At 41.7% G+C, this 20834-nt stretch overlaps 1 protein-coding gene across 1 annotated transcript in view; it reads right to left on the bottom strand.

Moving 5' to 3' along the window:
• Window positions 1–20834, bottom strand: part of kifap3a (kinesin-associated protein 3a) — a 145123-nt gene that overhangs the window by 31052 nt on the left and 93237 nt on the right. The window contains exons 14-17 of the mRNA XM_051932977.1: window positions 20346–20511; window positions 20121–20246; window positions 17355–17453; window positions 3744–3829 (exon numbers count right to left, since the gene is read on the bottom strand). Of these exons, the coding sequence (XP_051788937.1) occupies window positions 3744–3829; window positions 17355–17453; window positions 20121–20246; window positions 20346–20511 (477 nt within the window). The remainder of the gene's footprint in view (window positions 1–3743; window positions 3830–17354; window positions 17454–20120; window positions 20247–20345; window positions 20512–20834) is intronic.

Below are 20834 nucleotides of genomic sequence, written 5' to 3'. Positions count from 1 at the left end.
AACATCAGTACTGAACTTGCTATGCTTCAACCCGATTAAACGTTAAGTGAACTGGCATTACTAAATTAGCCATGTATTGTGTGTGTGCTTGTGTGTGTGTGTGTGTTCACTCTGTGATGGACTGATGCCATTTCCAGGGATTGTTCCTGCCTTGTGTCCGATTCTTGATGGGACAGACTCCAGCTGGATTGCGACACTGCTTTGGATAAGCGGGTTAGAAAGATGGATGGAGGTGTGGACGGATGGATGCAGGGCTTGATGTGGGATTGTACATAATGATATGCCATACCAGATTTCTCTCTTTCAAGTGTTGGATGTATGCCTGTAATGTCCGATTAATTTTTATCACTTCATTGTCTATTATGCAACCTCACTATCTCTCTCACTCAAGCATATGTGTGCTTTACCAATCAAGCTGGAGCAAGTAGTATCTTTCCTATAGTGAAAGAGTATATGTGATCATAAGTGTGATTTCTTTTGTAATTATTGTCTGGCTGACTGCAGAGACAGCAAGGGTACCATGGAATAAGAAGAACAGGCAAGTTGGCAAAGATGTGAAGTGCACAGAAGGTGTCCTGTTAAAATGGCTTTACAGAAGGTGTCCTGTTAAAACGGCTTAATCTCAAAGCAATGATTTGAATTTTGCCTTTTCCATTTCTAAAAGAACAAGGATACACTGTTTTACAACGTGTGTGTAATCGCAAGATGTAGATTAATGCTGTAACATTTCTGACTTGAAAAATGGATGTCTTGGTAAATTTTGAGGCTTTTCTTGCACATATGGATGTGGGGTTCGATAGAGCCTCAATGTATGCAAGCAGCTGGAACAGGTTTTTTTCTTAATTTATATATATATATATATATATATAACTATTCTTTTTAGAACATAGTTTTATGGTGCAAATTAATTTAAGAAATGATTGTGAAGAAAAACTTAAACTTGAAAAATATCGAACTTATCCTATAACTTTATTTACAAGGGATGAAACTGTCCATGAAAAAAACAGTTTGACAAGTATAGTAAAGCTGGTATACAGTATTTCAGAAAAACTTGTTTTTAGGTATTCTTGCCTTAAAAATCATCCTTAATTACTAATGGTTATAAATAGTTAATAGCATAACATTTTTGTTTGAGGTCTCCAATAATAAAATGTTTTTTTTTTACAAAACTCTTAGGAGCACAAGAACCAGGATTCTCAGAAATCAAAAACTCCTCTCCTTTGATAGCAAACAAATCAATTGCAATCTTTTAAAATTCATGTGCTTTCCAACTTTGTTAGTTTTAATTAATTATAATGGACAACAAATAGTTTGTTGCTGATTTTCAGTGCAGTTAACAGAAAGCAGGTTTTTCAATAGTTATGTACAGGGCTGCCCGAGCCGCTCTGAAAAGTGGAATTAAAAAAGCCAAGACGGACCATAAAAGGAGCATAGAGTCCCACCTGTCCAGCCACAATACACGGGAGGTGTGGCAGGGAATACAAAACATCACAAACTACAGAGGCTGCGATGCAACAACAGGAGATCTGAGTGCGCCGCCAGCAGAGGAGCTAAACTGCTTCTTTGCTCGCTTTGAATCATCACAACAGCAGCACTCACCTGCTCCAGCCCTGCTCCCACCCTCACCGGGTTCCTGCACTACTCCACTCACTGTAAAGGGGCACGATGTCAGACGGGTGCTCCTGGCAGTGAACCCCAAGAAGGCTGCCGGCCCAGATGGAGTGCCTGGTAGGGTGCTCAGAGCATGTGCCCACCAGCTCACCTTTATCTTTACCAAAATCTTCAACCTCTCCCTAGCCCAGGCAGTCATTCCATCCTGCCTAAAATCAGCCACAATCATTACAGTGCCGAAGAAGTCTCCCATCACCAGCCTAAATGATTATCGCCCTGTGCCCCTCACTCCAGTAATCATGAAGTGCTTCGAGAGTCTGGTTCTCCAGCACATCAAGGACTATCTCCCCCAAGACTTCGATCCCTACCAATTCGCATATCGCACGAACAGATTCACAGAAGACGCCATTGCTGTAGCTCTCCACTCTGTGCTGAGCCATCTGGAGCAGCAGCAGAGCTACGTCCGGATGCTGTTTGTGGATTACAGCTCAGCTTTTAATACAATCATTCCTGACATTCTCATCACCAAACTGGTCACTCTTGGCCTCCCCCCTCTCACTTGTGTCTGGATAAAAGACTTTCTTATCAACTGGCTCCAGACTGTGAGACTCGGACCCCACCACTCCTCCATTCGCACACTGAACACCGGTACCCCGCAAGGCTGTGTGCTGAGCCCCCTTCTGTACTGTCTCTACACCCACGACTGCAGTCCGGCCCACAACAACAACCTCATTGTCAAGTTTGCTGATGACACCACAGTGGTCGGACTCATCTCAAAGGGAGACAAGGCAGCTTACAGAGAGGAGGTCCTGAAGTTAGCAGCCTGGTGTTCAAAGAACAATCTGGCTCTAAACACCAGGAAACCAAGGAGATCACTGTCGACTTCAGGAGGCACAGCACCGACTTAGCCCCCCTTTACATCAACGGCGAGTGTGTGGAGAGGGTCCATACCTTCCGGTTTCTTGGCGTCCTTATCTCCGCTGACATCTCCTGGACAGACAACATCACAGCAGTCATCAAGAAGGCTCAGCAGCAGTTACACTTCCTGAGGGTCCTCAGAAAGCACAACCTGGACTCCAATCTGCTACTGACCTTCTACCGCTCGTCCATCGAGAGCCTGCTGACGTATTGTATCACAGTATGGTACGGCAGCTGCACCACGGCAGACAGGGAGAGGCTTCAGCGAGTAGTAAAGGCAGCACAGAAGATCATCGGCTGCCCTCTCCCCTCCTTGACGGACATTTACACCTCCCGCTGCCTCAGCAGAGCAAAAAACATCATCAAGGAAAAGCTCCCACCCTGGCTCTGATCTGTTTGCCTGCTGCCCTCAGGGAGGCGCTACAGGTGCATCATAACAAGGACAAACAGACTCAAGAACAGTTTTTTCCCCAAAGGCCATAACCATTCTAAACTCACACATGCACTGACTACACAGTCTAACCCCCCAACCCCTGGACTTCCTTCTATCCATCAACTGTGCAATATCCAATATCTAAATGATACTGAATAATAACTGTAATATCTGTATACTGTACAATATCATTACTCTCAGGTCCAACATCCACTACTCACTGCACATGATCATCACTATTTTGCAATATTTAAATTATGTGCAATAACCCAATAGTGCAATAGTTATTTATTCTTTCCAGTACTTAAATAATGTGCAATAACTCGATTTAGTTATTATTCTTTCCATTTGCATATAGCGTCGCAGAACTTTTTTTTGCAACTTTTTGCACCATTTGTTTATTTGTTTATTTACTTGTTGTGTTCTACATATATGTCTGCACTGAAGGAGCTGCTTTTAATCTCATTGTACATGTGTATAGTGACAATAAAAGGCATTCTATTATACATTTATAAATACTCTAACTTTTAAACCTTTGTAAGGAAACAATGGCACAAGTTAGATCAGTTATTAAAAGTAAACAAAAAGTATCATATTTAAGATGAATTGCACAACAAGTGAAATAAATATTATCTTGGACTTTTCAGACAAAAAAAAATCAATGAAATACTATGATTCAGCTTAACACAAAATAAACATGAATTTCAAGATTACATGTTTCTGCTTGCAAGGTATATAAAGAATCAAACAAATGCAAAATCAGTACTTTCATCTTTCTTACCGCAATGATGTCCAAGGTGTTGTCACAAACTTTTCTAATTTCAGAATTCTTATCATGCATCAAATCAATGAGGTAAGCTGGGGCTTCTGAGAAAGTGTTAAAGATCAACTACAATACTGTATATATGTCTATACAAAAAACATCAGAAGGCTCATTATCTTTACAGTAATCCCTCCTCCATCGCGGGGGTTGCGTTCCAGAGCCACCCGCGAAGTAGGAAAATCCGCGAAGTAGAAACCATATGTTTATATGGTTATTTTTAGAATGTCATGCTTGGGTCACAGATTTGCGCAGAAACACAGGAGGTTGTAGAGAGACAGGAACGTTATTCAAACACTGCAAACAAACATTTGTCTCTTTTTCAAAAGTTTAAACTGTGCTCCATGACAAGACAGAGATGACAGTTCTGTCTCACAATTAAAAGAATGCAAACATATCTTCCTTTTCAAAGGAGTGCAAAGCAAGCAGTCAAAAAAAAAATCAATACGGCTTTTTGGCTTTTAAGTATGCGAAGCACCGCCGGTACAAAGCTGTTGAAGGCGGCAGCTCACACCCCCTCTGTCAGGAGCAGGAAGAGAGAGAGAGAGAGGGAGAGAGAGAGAGAGAGAGATAGCGAGAGACAGATAAAAAAAATCAATACGTGCCCTTTGAGCTTTTAAGTATGCGAAGCTCCGTGCAGCCTGTCCTTCAGGAAGCAGCTGCACACAGCCCCCCTGCTCACACACCCCTACGTCAGCGCAAGAGAGAGAGAGAGAGAGAGAGGAAGAGAGAAAGTAAGCTGGATAGCTTCTCAGCCATCTGCCAATGAAATCAACTGGGCAAACCAACTGAGGAAGCATGTACCAGAAATTAAAAGACCTATTGTCCGCAGAAACCCGCGAAGCAGCGAAAAATCCGCGATATATATTTAAATATGCTTACATATAAAATCCGCGATGGAGTGAAGCCGCGAAAGGCGAAGCGCGATATAGCGAGGGATCACTGTATAGTATTTCCATTGATTGTTATGATTCTTGGTGTGTCTCAAAAAAGGAATTCAACAGCATATACTTCAATGGTAGTTGCAAAATACATATAAATAAATTAGGACTTGTTATAACATAATCCTTACCCTAAGTAAACTGTTTTTTTCCATCCCCATTTATGATTATATATCATGCTTGCATTAACTAATATAACATTACTCCATGTACAGAAATTAAAATGTAAAAACTATCAATATGTATTGTTAGTATAAGGTCAATGCATAAGAAGACATAAGTATAAGAAAAGTTACTGTCTAGAGACATATACAAAAACACATATATGGGGATGTGTTTGTGGTGAAGTGGGTAAGGGGTCGATAGAAGTGCAAGTTAAAATGAAATAAAAAAAAAAAAACATGTGAGAGAAATGCCTTGTTGCCACAGAGATTCTTGACGAAGAAATTTGCTAATCATATATAGCTGTCCCTCATCAGGGCTCTGCGGTTCATTTGGTGCATCTACATTCAGTGGGTATAAAAGGGTCTGTGAGTGAGAGCAAGAGGAGAAAAGAATGTTAGGAAGGGAAATCGAGAGAGGCAGATAAGGCAGAATCATTGGATCAGACCATTCCTGTGGTGAGGAGTCTATGCAGCCAGGTAAGTCTCATGGGGGAGCAAGAAGCAGCACTCTTGGGTGAACAACCATTCGGAGCAATTGGAACAAGGAAGATCGTGGGCTCCTGGGGATCCCATGGACGCTGGTGTGAGGCGTGAGGAATACAGCACCAGGCTGAGAGTTGGGCTTGACAGACACCAAAGGATGGAAGGACGTGACAGAAGCCATGAAAAGGTTGGCTATAATTGCTAGGACTCTCAGCTCTGCTGAGTAGACCTGTAAGGGTAAGCAGATTGAGAGAAGTAATGTAGCACTGGGGTTGTAATTAATAAAAAAGATCCTGATTGTGGTTTTATACCTGGTTTTAATGGATCTGAAAGGGATTATTTATGATTTTATCTTCCTCAAAAGCATTATTTTTATGGACTTTGTTGCACTGCACTTTGTTTTGGATACTTGTTTGATTTATTAAAAGCACAAAGCAATTTGAGGCACCTACACTTATTATGTGTCCTTGGCCTATGAGTATCAATATCCTGGGTTTAAGGAAGAGTATGCCAGATGCTGGCCACTTGGGCATCACAAGTGGTGGTAGCAGTGGGATGGATTAGTCGCAATGTTTAGGTGGTGGGGTGGAGGGGCAGTTGTTCATGGTGATAAGAAAAAGTATGGCAGAGACTGGGGGAGTGGCACTGGGGGTTGTTAAATGCTGGTTAACATACAATTAACTAGTACTTGAAGTGCATACTGGCTTCAGTCACTGGTTATCTGTATGTTTATTTGAAAAATTAGCAGTTTAAAGACAATCTTTAAAATTAGTATTGATTTTTTTTTTCTTTATAGTAACATCAACCTCTGCATTTGCATAGATGGCTAACATAATTAAGGAAAAATACACTATACTTGTCAAAAGTAACTGCATGCATTAACATGATATATACTGTATAGATAGATTAGATAGATTAGATAAGATAGATTAGATAGATTAGATAGATTAGATAGATTAGATAGATTAGATAGATAGATAGATAGATAGATAGATAGATAGATAGATAGATAGATAGATGTGGAAGGAGCCTGAGCTAGTGCGTGAGGTTGAGAGGTTCCGGCTAGATATAGTCGGACTCCCCTCGACGCACAGCTTGGACTCTGGAACCAATCTCCTTGAGAGGTGCTGGACTCTGTACCACTCTGGAGTTGCCTCCGGTGAGAGGCGCCGAGCGGGTATACTTATTGCCCCCCGACTTGGAGCCTGTTCATTGGGGTTTACCCCGGTGGACGAGAGGGTAGCCTCCCTCCATCTTCGGGTGGGGGGACGGGTCCTAACTGTTGTTTGTGCGTATGTACCGAACAGCAGTTTGGAGTACCCACCCTTTTTGGAGTCCCTGGAGGGGGTGCTAGAGGGCATACCTTCTGGGGACTCCCTCGTTCTGCTGGGAGACTTCAATCCTCATGTGGGCAATAACAGTGAGAACTGGAAGGGCGTGATTGGGAGGAATGGCCCCCCGATCTGAGCCCGAGCGGTGTTTTGTTATTGGACTTCTGTGCTCGTCATGGATTGTCCATAACAAACACTATGTTCAAGCATATGGGTGTTCATATGTGCACTTGGCACCAGGACACCCTAGGCCTCAGTTCGATGATCGATTTTGTGGTCGTGTCATCGGACTTGCGGCCACATATCTTGGACACTCGGGTGAAGAGAGGGGCGGCGCTGTCAACTGATCACCACCTGGAGGTGAGTTGGCTTCGATGGTGGGGGAGGATGCTGATCAGGCCTGGTAGGCCCAAACGTGTTGTGAGGGTCTGCTGGGAACATCTGGCAGAGCCCCCTGTCAGAAGTAGCTTCAACTCCCACCTCCGGCAGAACTTCGACCACATCCCGAGGGAGGTGGGGGACATCGAGTCCGAATGGGCCATGTTCCGTGCCTCTATTGTTGAGGCAGCTGACTGGAGCTGTGGCCGTAAGGTGGTCGGTGCCTGTCGTGGCGGCAATCCCCGAACCCGTTGGTGGACACCGGCAGTGAGGGATGCCGTCAAGCTGAAGAAGGAGTCCTACAGGACCCTTTTGTCCTGTGGGACTCTGGAGGCAGCTGGTAGGTACCGGCAGGCCAAGCGGAATGCGGCCTTGGTGTTTGCAGAGGCAAAAACTCGGGCGTGGGAGGAGTTTGGGGAGGCCATGGAGAACGACTTTCGGACAGCTTCGAGGAGATTCTGGTCCACCATCCGGCGTCTCAGGAAGGGGAAGCAGTGTAGTGTCAACATTGTATATGGTGGGGATGGTGCGCTGCTGACCTCGACTCGGGATGTTGTGGGTTGATGGGGGGAATACTTCGAAGACCTCCTCAGTCCCACTAACATGCCTTCCAATGAGGAAGCAGAGCCTGGGGACTCAGAGGTGGGCTCCCCCATTTCTGGGACTGAGCTCACCGAGGTGGTCAAAAAACTCCTTGGTGGCAGGGCCCCGGGGGTGGATGAGATACACCTGGAGTTCCTCAAGGCTCTGGATGTTGTAGGACTGTCTTGGTTGACACGCCTCTGCAACATTGCATGGACATCGGGGACAGTGCCTCTGGATTGACAGACCGGGGTGGTGGTCCCCCTCTTTAAGAAGGGGGACCGGAGGGTGTGTTCCAACTACAGAGGGATCACACTCCTCAGCCTCCCTGGAAAAGTCTATTCGGGGGTCCTGGAGAGGAGGGTCCGTCGGATAGTCGAGCCTCAGATTCAGGAGGAACAGTGTGGTTTTCGTCCTGGTCGCGGAACAGTGGACCAGCTCTACACCCTTAGCAGCTTCCTGCAGGGTGCATGGGAGTTTGCCCAACAAGTCTACATGTGTTTTGTGGACTTGGAAAAGGCATTTCACCGTGTCCCTCAGGGGATCCTGTGGGGGGTACTCCGAGAGTATGGGGTACCGGACCCCCTGATAAGGGCTGTTCGGTCCCTGTACGATCGGTGCCAGAGCTTGGTCCGCATTGCCGGCAGTAAGTCGAACCCATTTCCAGTGAGAGTTGGACTCCGCCAGGGCTGCCCTTTGTCACCGATTCTGTTCATAACTTTTATGGACAGAATTTCTAGGTGCAGCCAGGGCGTTGAGGGGGTCCGGTTTGGTGGACTCAGGATTGGGTCACTGCTTTTTGCAGATGATGTTGTTCTGTTTGCTTCATCAGGCTGTGATCTTCAGCTCTCTCTGGATCGGTCCGCAGCCGAGTGTGAAGCGGCTGGGATGGGAGCCAGCACCTCCAAATCCGAGACCATGGTCCTCAGCCGGAAAAGGGTGAAGTGCCCTCTCAGGGTTGGTAGCGAGATCCTGCCCCAAGTGGAGGAGTTCAAGTATCTTGGGGTCTGGTTCACGAGTGAGGGAAGAATGGAGCGTGAGATCGAAAGGCAGATCGGTGCGGCATCCGCAGTAATGCGGGCTCTGCATCGGTCTGTTGTGGTGAAAAAGGAGCTGAGCCGCAAGGCGAACTTCTCCAATTACCAGTTGATCTATGTTGCTTCCCTCACCTATGGTCATGAGCTATGGGTAGTGACCGAAAGAATGAGATCGCAAATACAAGCGGCTGAAATGAGTTTCCTCCGCAGGGTGTCTGGGCTTTCCCTTAAAGATTGGGTGAGAAGCTCAGTCATCCGGGAGGGGCTCAGAGTAGAGCCTCTGCTCCTCCGCATCGAGAGGAGTCAGATGGGGTGGCTCGGGCATCTGATCAGGATGCCTCCTGGACGCCTCCCTGGTGAGGTGTTCCGGGCACGTCTAACTGGGAGGAGGCCCCGGGGAAGACCCAGGACATGCTGGAGGGACTATGTCTCTCGGCTGGCCTGGGAACGCCTTGGGATTCTCCCGGAAGAGCTAGAAGAAGTGGCCAGGGAGAGGGAAGTCTGGGCATCTCTGCTCAAGCTGCTGCCCCCGCGACCCGACCTCGGATAAGCGGAAGAGGATGGATGGATGGATGGATAGATATACAGTACTGTGCAAAAGTTTTAGGCAGGTGTGAAAAAATGCTGTAAACAAAGAATGCTTTCAGAAATATAAATAATGATTGTTTATTGTTATCAATTTACAAAATGCAAAGTGAGAGAACAAAATAAAAATCTAAATCAAATCAATATTTGGTGTTACTACCTTTTGCCTTCAAACCAGCATCAATTCTTATAGGTACACTTGCACAAAGTCAGGGATTTTGTAGGTTATAGTCAGGTGTATGATCAACCAATTATACCAAACAGGTGCTAATGATCATCAATGTCACACGTAGGTTGAAACACAGTCATTAACTGAAACAGAAACGGCTGTGTAGGAGGCTTAAAACTGGGTGAGGAACAGCCAAACCAAGGTGAGGTTGTGGAAGACAGTTTCATGTCATGGCAAGATTGAGCACAGCAACAAGACACAAGGTTGCATCAGCAAGGTCTCTCCCAGACAAAGATTTCAAAGCAGACTGGGGTTTCAAGATGTGCTGTTCAAGCTCTTTTGAAGAAGCACAAAGAAATGGGCAACATTGAGGATTGTAGATGCAGTGGTCGGCCAAAGAAACTTAGTGCAGCAGGTGAAAAACACATCAAAGTTATTACCCTTCGAAATCGGAAGATGTCCAGCAGTGCCATCAGCTCAGAACTGGCAGAAACCAGTGGGACCCAGGTACACCCATCTACTGTCCGGAGAAGTCTGGCCAGAAGTGGTCTTCATGGAAGAGTTGCAGCCAAAAAAGCCATACCTCCGACGTGGAAACAAGGCCAAGCGACTCAAGTATGCACGAAAACATAGGAACTGGGGTGCAGAAAAATGCCAGCAGGTGCTCTGGACTGATGAGTCAAAATTTGAAATATTTGACTGTAGCAGAAGGCAGTTTGTTCGTCGAAGGGCTGGAGAGCGGTACAATAATGAGTGTCTGCAGGCAACAGTGAAGCATGGTGGAGGTTCCTTGAATGTTTGGGGTTGCATTTCTGCAAATGGAATTGGAGATTTGGTCAGGATTAATGGTGTTCTCAATGCTGAGAAATACAGGCAGATACTTATCCATCATGCAATACCATCAGGGAGGCATATGATTGGCCCCAATTTATTCTGCAGCAGGACAACAACCCCAAACATACAGCCAATGTCATTAAGAACTATCTTCAGTGTAAAGAAGAACAAGAAGTCCTGGAAGTGATGGTATGGCCCCCATAGAGCCCTGATCTCAACATCATCGAGTGTGTCTGGGATTACATGAAGAGAAAGAAGGATGTGAGGAAACCTACATCCACAGAAGATCTGTGGTTAGTTCTCTAAGATGTATGGAACAACCTACCAGCCGAGTTCCTTCAAAAACTGTGTGCAAGTGTACCTAGAAGAGTTGATGCTATTTTGAAGACAAAGGGTGGTCACACCAAATATTGATTTGATTTAGATTTCTCTTTTGTTCATTTACGGCATTTTGTTGATTGATGAAAATAAATGATTAACACTTCCATTTTTGAAAGCATTCTTTGTTTACAGCATTTTTTCACACCTGCCTAAAACTTTGAAGCACCCTCCGCAATTATTGGCACCCCTGGTTAAGATGTGTTCTTAAGCTTCTAATAAATTGTTTTTTTTCCCAAAAAATATAGGCTCACAACACAAAAAAAAGAAAAATCAAACCTTTAATTGAAGAGCATTTATTCATTTAGGAAGAAAATCCCACATTAAGAAATTTTTTACATGAAATCATGTGTGCCACAATTATTGGCACCCCTAGCAATTCCTATAAAATAAATGTAATTGAAGCATTTTTGTAATTTCTAGTTTAGTTTTTAAAGTTGATCAGATTAAATTGGAACTTTTAATTAGTAATTAATGACTCCCTGTGTCCCTGGGGTATAAATATGACGTGACACAGAGTCCTATTGCTCTTAGCCACTCTTCAACATGAGAAAGACAAGAGAACATGCCGTTCAAGTAAGGCAGATGTGTGTCGACCTTCATAAGTCAGGTAATGGCTACAAGAAAATAGCTACTTGCCTAAACCTGCCTGTATCTGCAGTCACAGGAATAATAAAGAAGAGTAAAACAACGGGAACAGTGACAAACAAGGTTGGACGAGGACCCAAGTTTATCTTGCCACTACGCACAGTGAGGAGGATGGTAAGAGAAGTAAAACATTCTCCAAAGCTCACCGTTAGAGAACTGCACCAAAGAGTGGTATCTTGGGGTCATAAAGTCTCCATGACAACCATAAGACGCTATCTCCATGCCAACAAGCTGTTTGGGAGACATGCAAGGAAAAAGCCTTTTCTCACCTCCAATCACAAACGTAAATGTCTGAAGTTTGCTAAGCGGTACTGGGGCTTCAACTGGGACCGTGTGCTTTGGTCAGATGAGACTAAAATTGAGCTTTTTGGCAACAAACATTCTAAGTGGGTCTGGTGTGAATCCAAGAATGAGTATGCGGAAAAGCACCTCATGCCCACTGTAAAGTATGGTGGAGGATCTGTGATTTTGTGAGGCTGTTTCTCTTCCAAAGGACCTGGGAATCTTGTTAGGGTGCATGGCATCATGAACTCCTTGAAATACCAGGACATTTTAAATCAAAATCTGGTGGCCTCTGCCAGAAAGCTGAAGATGTGTTGTCATTGGGTCTTCCAGCAGGATGACCCTAAACATATGGCAAAATCTACACAAAAATGGCTCAAAAAACACAAAATCAAACTCCTTCCATGGCCATCTCAGTCCTCAGACCTCAACCCCATTGAAAACCTGTGGGGTGAGCTGAAGAGGAGAGTGCATAAGAAAGGACCCAGGACTCTGGACAATCTAGAAAGTCTGTGCAAAGAGGAATGGTCAAAAATCCCTGTCTCTGTATTCTCCAACCTTGTGAAATGTTATTGGAGAAGATTAAGTGCTGTCTTGTTGGCAAAAGGGGGTTGTAAGAAATATTAACAGCAAGGGTGCCAATAATTATGGCACACATAATTTCATGTAAAAAATGTATTTCTTAATGTGGATTTTTTTCCCCAATGAATAAACGTACTTCAATTAAAGGTTGGATTTTTCTCTTTTTTGTGTCGTGAGCCTTTATTTTTTGGGAAAAAAAAACAATTTATTAGAAGCCTAAGAACACATCTTAACCATGGGTGCCAATAATTGTGGAAGGCGCTATATATATATATATATACACACACACATACATATATATCCATACATATACACATACATGTATATACATATGGATTTTTCTCTTTTTTGTGTCGTGAGCCTTTATTTTTTGGGAAAAAAAAACAATTTATTAGAAGCCTAAGAACACATCTTAACCAGGGGGTGCCAATAATTGTGGAGGGCGCTATATATATATATATATATATATATATATATATACACACATACATATACAGTAATCCCTCGCTATATCGCGCTTCGACTTTCGCGGATTTTTTGCTGGTTCGCGGATTTCTGCGGACAATGGGTCTTTTAATTTCTGGTACATGCTTCCTCAGTTGGTTTGCCCAGTTGATTTCATACAAGGGACGCTATTGGCAGATGGCTGAGAAGCTACCCAACTTACTTTTCTCTCTCTCTCTCTTGCTCTGACATTCTCTGCTCCTGACGGAGGGGGTGTGAACAGGGGGGCTGTTCACACACCTAGACGATACGGACGCTCGTCTAAAAATGCTGAAAGATTACCTTCACGTTGCTCCCTTCTGTGCAGCTGCTTCGTGAAGCGACATGCTGCACGGTGCTTCGCATACTTAAAGGCTCCAAGGGCACGTATTGATTTTTGATTGTTTGTTTTTATCTGTCTCTCTCTCTCTGACATTCTCTGCTCCTCATGGAGGGGGTGTGAGCTGCTGCCTTCATTGCAACTGCTTTGTGCCATGGTGCTTCGCATACTTTAAAGCCAAACAGCCCTATTGATTTGTTTGCTTTTCTCTCTCTCTCTGACATTCTCTGCTCCTGACGCGCACTCCTTTGAAGAGGAAGACATGTTTGAATTCTATTAATTGTGAGACGGAACTGTCATCTCTGTCTTGTCATGGAGCACAGTTTAAACTTTTGAAAAAGGGACAAATGTTTGTTTGCAGTGTTTGAATAAAGTTCCTGTCTCTCTACAACTTCCTGTGTTTCTGTGCAAATCTGTGACCCAAGCATGACAATCTAAAAATAACCATATAAACATATGGTTTCTACTTCGCGGATTTTCACCTTTCGTGGGGGTTCTGGAACGCAACCCCCGCGATCGAGGAGGGATTACTGTATATACATACATACATATATATACATACATATATATAATATATATATATATATATATATATATATATATGTATATATATATGTATATATATATATATATATATATATGTATATATATATGTATATATATATATATATATATATATATATATATATATATATATATATATATATATAATATATATATATTGTATATATATATTATACATATATCAGTATATATATATATATATATATATATATATATATATATATATATATATATATATATATATATATATATATATATATATATATATACACACATACACACACACACACACACATACAGGTGCTGGTCATAAAATTAGAATATCATGACAAAGTTGATTTATTTCAGTAATTCCATTCAAAAAGTGAAACTTGTATATTAGATTCATCCATTACACACAGACTGATGTATTTCAAATGTTTATTTCTTTTAATGTTGAGGATTATAACTGACAACTAATGAAAGTCCCAAATTCAGTATCTTGGAAAATTAGAATATCAATTAAGACCAATGCAAAAAAAAGGAGTTTTAGAAATGTTGGCCAACTGAAAGGTATGAACATGAAAAGTATGAGCATGTACAGCACTCAATATTTAGTTGGGGCTCCTTTGGCCTGGATTACTGCAGCAATGCGGCGTGGCATGGAGTCGATCAGTCTGTGGCACTGCTCAGGTGTTATGAGAGCCCATGTTGCTCTGATAGTGGCCTTCAGCTCTTCTGAATTGTTGGGTCTGGCGTATTGCATCTTCTTCTTCACAATACCCCATAGATTTTCTATGGGGTTAAGGTCAGGCGAGTTTGCTGGCCAATCAAGAACAGGGATACCATGGTCCTTAAACCAGGTACTGGTAGCTTTGGCACTGTGTGCAGGTGCCAGGTCCTGTTGGAAAATGAAATCTGCATCTCCATAACGTTTGTCAGCAGCAGGAAGCATGAAGTGCTCTAAAACTTCCTGGTAGACAGCTGTGTTGACCTTGGACCTCAGAAAACACAATGGACCAACACCAGCTGATGACATGGCATCCCAAACCATCACTGATTGTGGAAACTTTACATTGGACTTCACGCAACGTGGATTCTGTGCCTCTCCTCTCTTCCTCCAGACTCTGGGACCTTGATTTCTGAAGGAAATGCAAAATTTACTTTCATCAGAGAACATAACTTTGGACCACTCAGCAGCAGTCCAGTCCATTTTGTCTTTAGCCCAGGCGAGACGCTTCTGATGCTGTCTCTTGTTCAAGAGTGGCTTGACACAAGGAATGTGACCGCTGAAACCCATGTCTTGCATATGTCTGTGTGTGGTGGTTCTTGAAGCACTGACTCCAGCTGCAGTCCACTCTTTGTGAATCTCCCCCACATTTTTGAATGGGTTTTGTTTCACAATCCTCTCCAGGGTGCGGTTATCCCTATTGCTTGCACACTTTTTTCTACCACATCTTGTCCTTCCCTTCGCCTCTCTATTAATCTGCTTGGACACAGAGCTCTGTGAACAGCCAGCCTCTTTAGCAATGACCTTTTGTGTCTTGCCCTGCTTGTGCAAGGTGTCAATGGTCGTCTTTTGGACAACTGTCAAGTCAGCAGTCCTCCCCATGATTGTGTAGCCTACAGAACTAGACTGAGGAGACCATTTAAAGGCTTTTGCAGGTATTTTGAGTTAATTAGCTCATTAGAGTGTGGCACCAGGTGTCTTCAATATTGAACCTTTTCACAATATTCTAATTTTCCGAGATACTGAATTTGGGACTTTCATTAGTTGTCAGTAATAATCATCAACATTACAAGAAATAAACATTTGAAATACATTAGTCTGTGTGTAATGAATGAATCTAATATACAAGTTTCACTTTTTGAATGGAACTACTGAAATAAATCAACTTTGTCATGATATTCTAATTTTATGACCAGCACCTGTATATATATATATATATATATATATATATATATATATATACACACATATAGAAGAGAAGGTCTGTGATACGGTTTGCATATTTGCAGCTGGAGATCCACGAAGGGAGAAAAAACGAATCACGTATCATAAAATAGATTTTTTATTCCTGAGCTTTCAACCACTATCAGGGGTCTTCATCAGAGGATAATGCTTAGACTTACAAGAATCAAAGGCAATATATAGCAACACATTCAGTGGGGGGTTGGTGGGTGGGTGGAGGTGACTAAGTCAGTATGATCAAGGGGTTTAGGGTTGTATAGTTTAATTATTGTGTACATGTCCTTCTTAAGTTGGCATATGCTGGATTTATGTCCAAGTGTCTGTTGATGGCGTTTTCATCTGATAGCCAAGACTCGGCCAACTCTCTGGCACTTTTAGTACTGGCCTTAAATTTTACTTTTACGTTGTCCCAGTTGAATGTGTGTCCTGTCGATTTAGTATGTGCATATATCAAAGATAGTGCGTCCTTTATACACACACACACACACACACACACACACACACACACACACACACACATATATATATATATATATATATATATATATATATATATATATATATATATATATATATATATATATATATATATATATATATATATATATATACAGTCCCCGGGTTATGTACGAGATGGGGACTGTAGGTTTGTTCTTAAGTTTAATTTGTGTGTAAGTCAGAACAGGTACATTATTTTAATAAATGCTATTGCTGACCGACTGTAACCAAGTGCTCTGCCAATAAATGATGGAGTTTCACCTCTCTCTGAAATTTTTATTATTTCTACTTTATTTTCCATGATGATGGTTTTTCTCTTCTTTACTGTATCACCAGCACTTGCATCAGATTTGTGTTTCAGAGACACTGTTGAAGGGTGAAGACAAAAGGTTAAGATGAGCTCTTCTGCACAGCACTGTAGACGCTATCACAGCAGGAAGGCACCCCTTGTCAGCACGTCTGGTGTACTAACGAGAGACAACTTCCTGCTATGTACGTAACAGTACAAGCAGGCTTGCTATTGAGAATGAATGGGGGCGGTGAGGGGCCATTCGCCCACCACACAGTTACCTCCACTTGCATACAATATGCTGCCTGCAGCGTCTGCCCACCAAGAATGAACAGGGTGAGACCAAAGGTGAAGTAGTGAATCGCCACACCACCGCCCCCATTCAACAGGCAGCCACCCGAGTCACACTATACAATACTGCCCCCCTTCGCCCCATTCACCCACAACCGGGTCACCACTTGCAGCATCACCAGCCGCCCACCGAGAACGAACGAGGCAGTCAGGAGCAGCAGCTGCGGCGGCGTGGTGGACTATGGACCCCAGGTCACCCGCTTGCTGTGCACCCAGCTGCCCATTGAGAATGAATGGGGTGCCCCATTCATCAACCGGGGCCGACACTACACTGCGTGAGCAGCGAAATTGCCCCCTGATGAAGCGGCAGATACTGCGGAGCCCGAGTCGCATCCACCAGACAGATAAAGGAGCAGCTGCGGCCCTGCTCTTAAGTCGTATGTCGGATTTCCGTAACTTGGGGACTACCTGTATATATAACTATACAAAATAGTACTCAGTAATATAGTATTACTGATACATCCAATTATATACATTTGATATATACAGTACATATACACACACACAAACACACAAAGTATATGCTTTGCAAATTAATATAACTTTAGGAACAGATTAAGGAATTCACTGATTAATTAAAAAGAAACCAAACATAGATGGGCAAATATTTACTTAAATGTAGGAATGTAAGGATTCAAAGAAAAAAAAAAAAACAAAATAATATAGTCTACTATTGTTAATGAATATATATTTATAGGATACGGGTTTCTTTAATGATCACATCTCTAGTTTCTTGATGAAACACCATTTGGTAGAAAACATAGACAATCTGACAAACAAACTCATCATCCTCTTGTTGCGCTACAAAGAAAATAGGCAGAAACATACATCAGAGAATAAATAAATGACAACATTTTTAAATCAGCATAAAACTTAAATTAAAAAAATAATATCGAAATGATTAGTTTAATGGATAGATATGAGAAGTCACTTGCATTGGCTAACTGAACTGATTACAATAGACAGGCTTTCTTCAAGCAGGTTGTAATCAATGGATAGATATGAAACGTATCTTAGTAACACATTACACATGTATAGGGTTCTTAAGCAGACAAAGATATTACAAAGAAATGTTAAAATGATGATTTTTTTAAATCCGACTTTACATACCTCAAAAGAAATCAGAATTCTATTTCTCCATTTTTTTAATACAATATTTTAACAGTAATTCACTAGCTTATAAATGTTAGCTGTGATATCATGCTTTCATTTAATCATTTCTAAAATGCATATAGATTTGGTCTTATGATTGTTGTACATTGCTTAAACACTTATTATTTAAACCAGTGCTTCCCAAACTCAGTCTTGGGGAACCACTGTTGCTGCAGATTTTTGTTCCAACGAACTTCTGTTTTTAATTGGACTCCTAGCCCAAGTAAGTGGGCTGTTATTTCCCAGTTTCTGTGTTTTGGAGTCAATGGAGAAATAACAAAAGTTTGGTAATTTTTTATTAAAATGTACTGACCACTTATAAGGGGATGTTATATTATATAATATATATTATGCATATATATTATAAAAAAAATCCTGGGAGAGAAAGACCAGGGAGACGAGACGTGAGATCATGTGAAGATCACGAAAGACACTTAAAAGACCTGCGAGACGAAAGAGATTGGCCACGGAGCGTCTCGCGGGGACCTTAAACATGAGACTTTGTGCCAAGAGATTGACCCAGGACCGTCTCGTGTGGACGTAGAACATGAGATTCTTGCAAGACACACACTACTTACAACCAATATCAAATAAGACCACGGGCAGCAAAACACTCAGTCATGTAAAGGCTTTGAGCACACACAGATCCAGGGCTCTCAGCACATATAAAGCGTATAAGGACAATACGTTATTGTCCTTATGATGAAACGTCAATGACTAAGCGAAGAAGAAAGAAAAGCGCGGAGAAAAAAGACCCAAAAGTGTTGGAGTGAAAAAAATGCAAAAAAGAAAAAGAATAATCTAGGTGCAAATTCAGAAAATTATTGAAAGTAATAATCAGCCAGGAACAATTGGAATTGAAAAAAAGCATGTCCAATCGGGCTCAGAATTAAAAGACAAAGAGTAAAAGACAAAGTGGAACTTCATAAAGACGTTCAAAAACGTTGGCGCTGTACACATGCACAGCAGGTTAGAGATAATGAAAGAAGTGTAATTCGAAAGGCTCAAAAAAAATGTTGGCGTGATATAAATGCCTAACTTGCTCCCAGCTTTTAAAACAACGACAAGCAAAACATGCAGCTCTCCAGCAGCAGAAACCCAGCGGATGATCCAACCGCTTCTCCTTAGTATGCGTTCAGCCACACTCCCCACCCCCCCACCATGACAGCGTGAGCAGTATTATACGTCCTGCGAGAAAGAGATTTAACCACACCCGGGGCCGGAAATAAAAGGACAAATATTGTTTTTACAACGTCACGTGAGAAAAGGCAGTGAGACATTATTTAAAACAAGTCCATGGAGATCTAACCTAGCAGTTGTTGGATTGCTGTTGGCAGACATGCTTCATGTGCGCCCAGCTCTTAAAACAACAACAAGCGACAAGCAAAACACGCAGCTCGCCAGCAGCAGAAAGCCAGCAGATGATCCAACCGCTTCTCCTTAGTGTGCGTACAGCCGCTCCCCCTTCAGCGAGCAGCGTTATATGTCCTGTGAGAAAGAGATGTAACCACGCCTGGGACCGGAAATACAGGACAAGTATTGTTTTTACAAAAGTTTTAAAGTAAAAGTGAAAATAATGCATATGTAACAATTCCCATGAAACTAAAAATCTCTTTAAATTGTATATCCGGTAAACCAAACCTGGGTGTGGGTGAGCGAAGCGAGCAAGGGGCAGAGCCCCCTAGTGTTTGTATATATTTATAACTTTTTACCAATTTTCAGCCTGATTTTCATTCTGTTTTTCTAGGTGTTCTGATTTTTTAATTTATCTACTAATTAGTGGGTCTGACACTAAAGTTATTGCAGCTTTTCATCATTCAGAGTTATTTACTTGGCTGTCAGTTCTGTTTGTTTTAATTATCATTATTAGGATACAATGAAGGGTGCAAACTGCACAAAAAATAACAAAACAATAGGACAACTACAAAACAGAGGTAAGCATTTAAAGCAAAAGTAGAAATATTTCTAAATGTCTTATAAGTGTAAAACTCTATAGGCAGAGTAAGAGAAGGGGGAAAAAAGACCATCTACTGTAAATAAATGAGATCAATTATTATCACTAATTATGAATTTGGCAGGAATAAAAACCTGCAGCTACAGTGGGTCCTCAGGACTGAGTTTGGGAACCACTGATTTAAACTATGATAATAATGGAAAAACGTGAAATGACAAGGGAAAAAATTAGCAAAATGCACTATGGGAAACATATGTGACCTGAATTGAGAGAATCATTTACTTAATCTGTTAAATTAGGTCTGTACAATATGCTTACAATTACAATTTAGGAAAAAAAAAAAGATTTAGACTTATACTTACCATTTAGTAATTCAATAAGAGCTGGAATTATACCAGACTTAGCAAGCATTGTAGCACAGGATGGATCCATTGACACAGTTCCAATCATTATTACCACCTCTAAAACAAGGTCATCTTCTGCGGCACCTATAGGAGACCACGCATAGAATGAAAGGATTTTTTTTTCCCAAAAAATAGCTATTGGACCAGGTTTCTGGTAATGTAAAAAATCTTTGCTAAGAGTACCTGGCCTGAGACGATCTTTAAGGTATGGAACAAGATTATATTTTTTCAATACAAGTTCCCAATTCATTTCAGAAATTGTGAGGTTAGCTAATGTCCCCAGGCACTCTATTAAAAACTCTTCATCTTCATCATTTCCAATTTGAGCAGCCAGATCTCCAACATAATCCTAAAAAAGCAAACAAAACAAAACCTAAAATGTAGATATTTTAGTATTGGTCCTCCCATATTTAAATCCATTTTTAAAACATTTTAACTCTGCAATAACCAGTTTGGGTTTGCATTTTATTTATATACTTTAGGAACAAAAGTATTTGAAACCTCACAAGGCTTACAAATATACAAAAGCTTCAGAAACATTTCAGGCTAATGAAACAATCCAAATAATTCTTTTTTGCTACACTACAAAATATTTAAATTATTGTAGTTTCCTAAATTACCTTTAAACCTACAAAAAATTAAACAACAACATATGTCAAGTAAGAATTTGGA

The sequence above is a fragment of the Erpetoichthys calabaricus genome, chromosome 10, assembly GCF_900747795.2.
Source record: "Erpetoichthys calabaricus chromosome 10, fErpCal1.3, whole genome shotgun sequence".
Lineage (NCBI taxonomy): Eukaryota > Metazoa > Chordata > Cladistia > Polypteriformes > Polypteridae > Erpetoichthys > Erpetoichthys calabaricus.
Note: the sequence above shows the minus strand (reverse complement) of the source record. Positions and strands in the feature narration are given on the sequence as shown.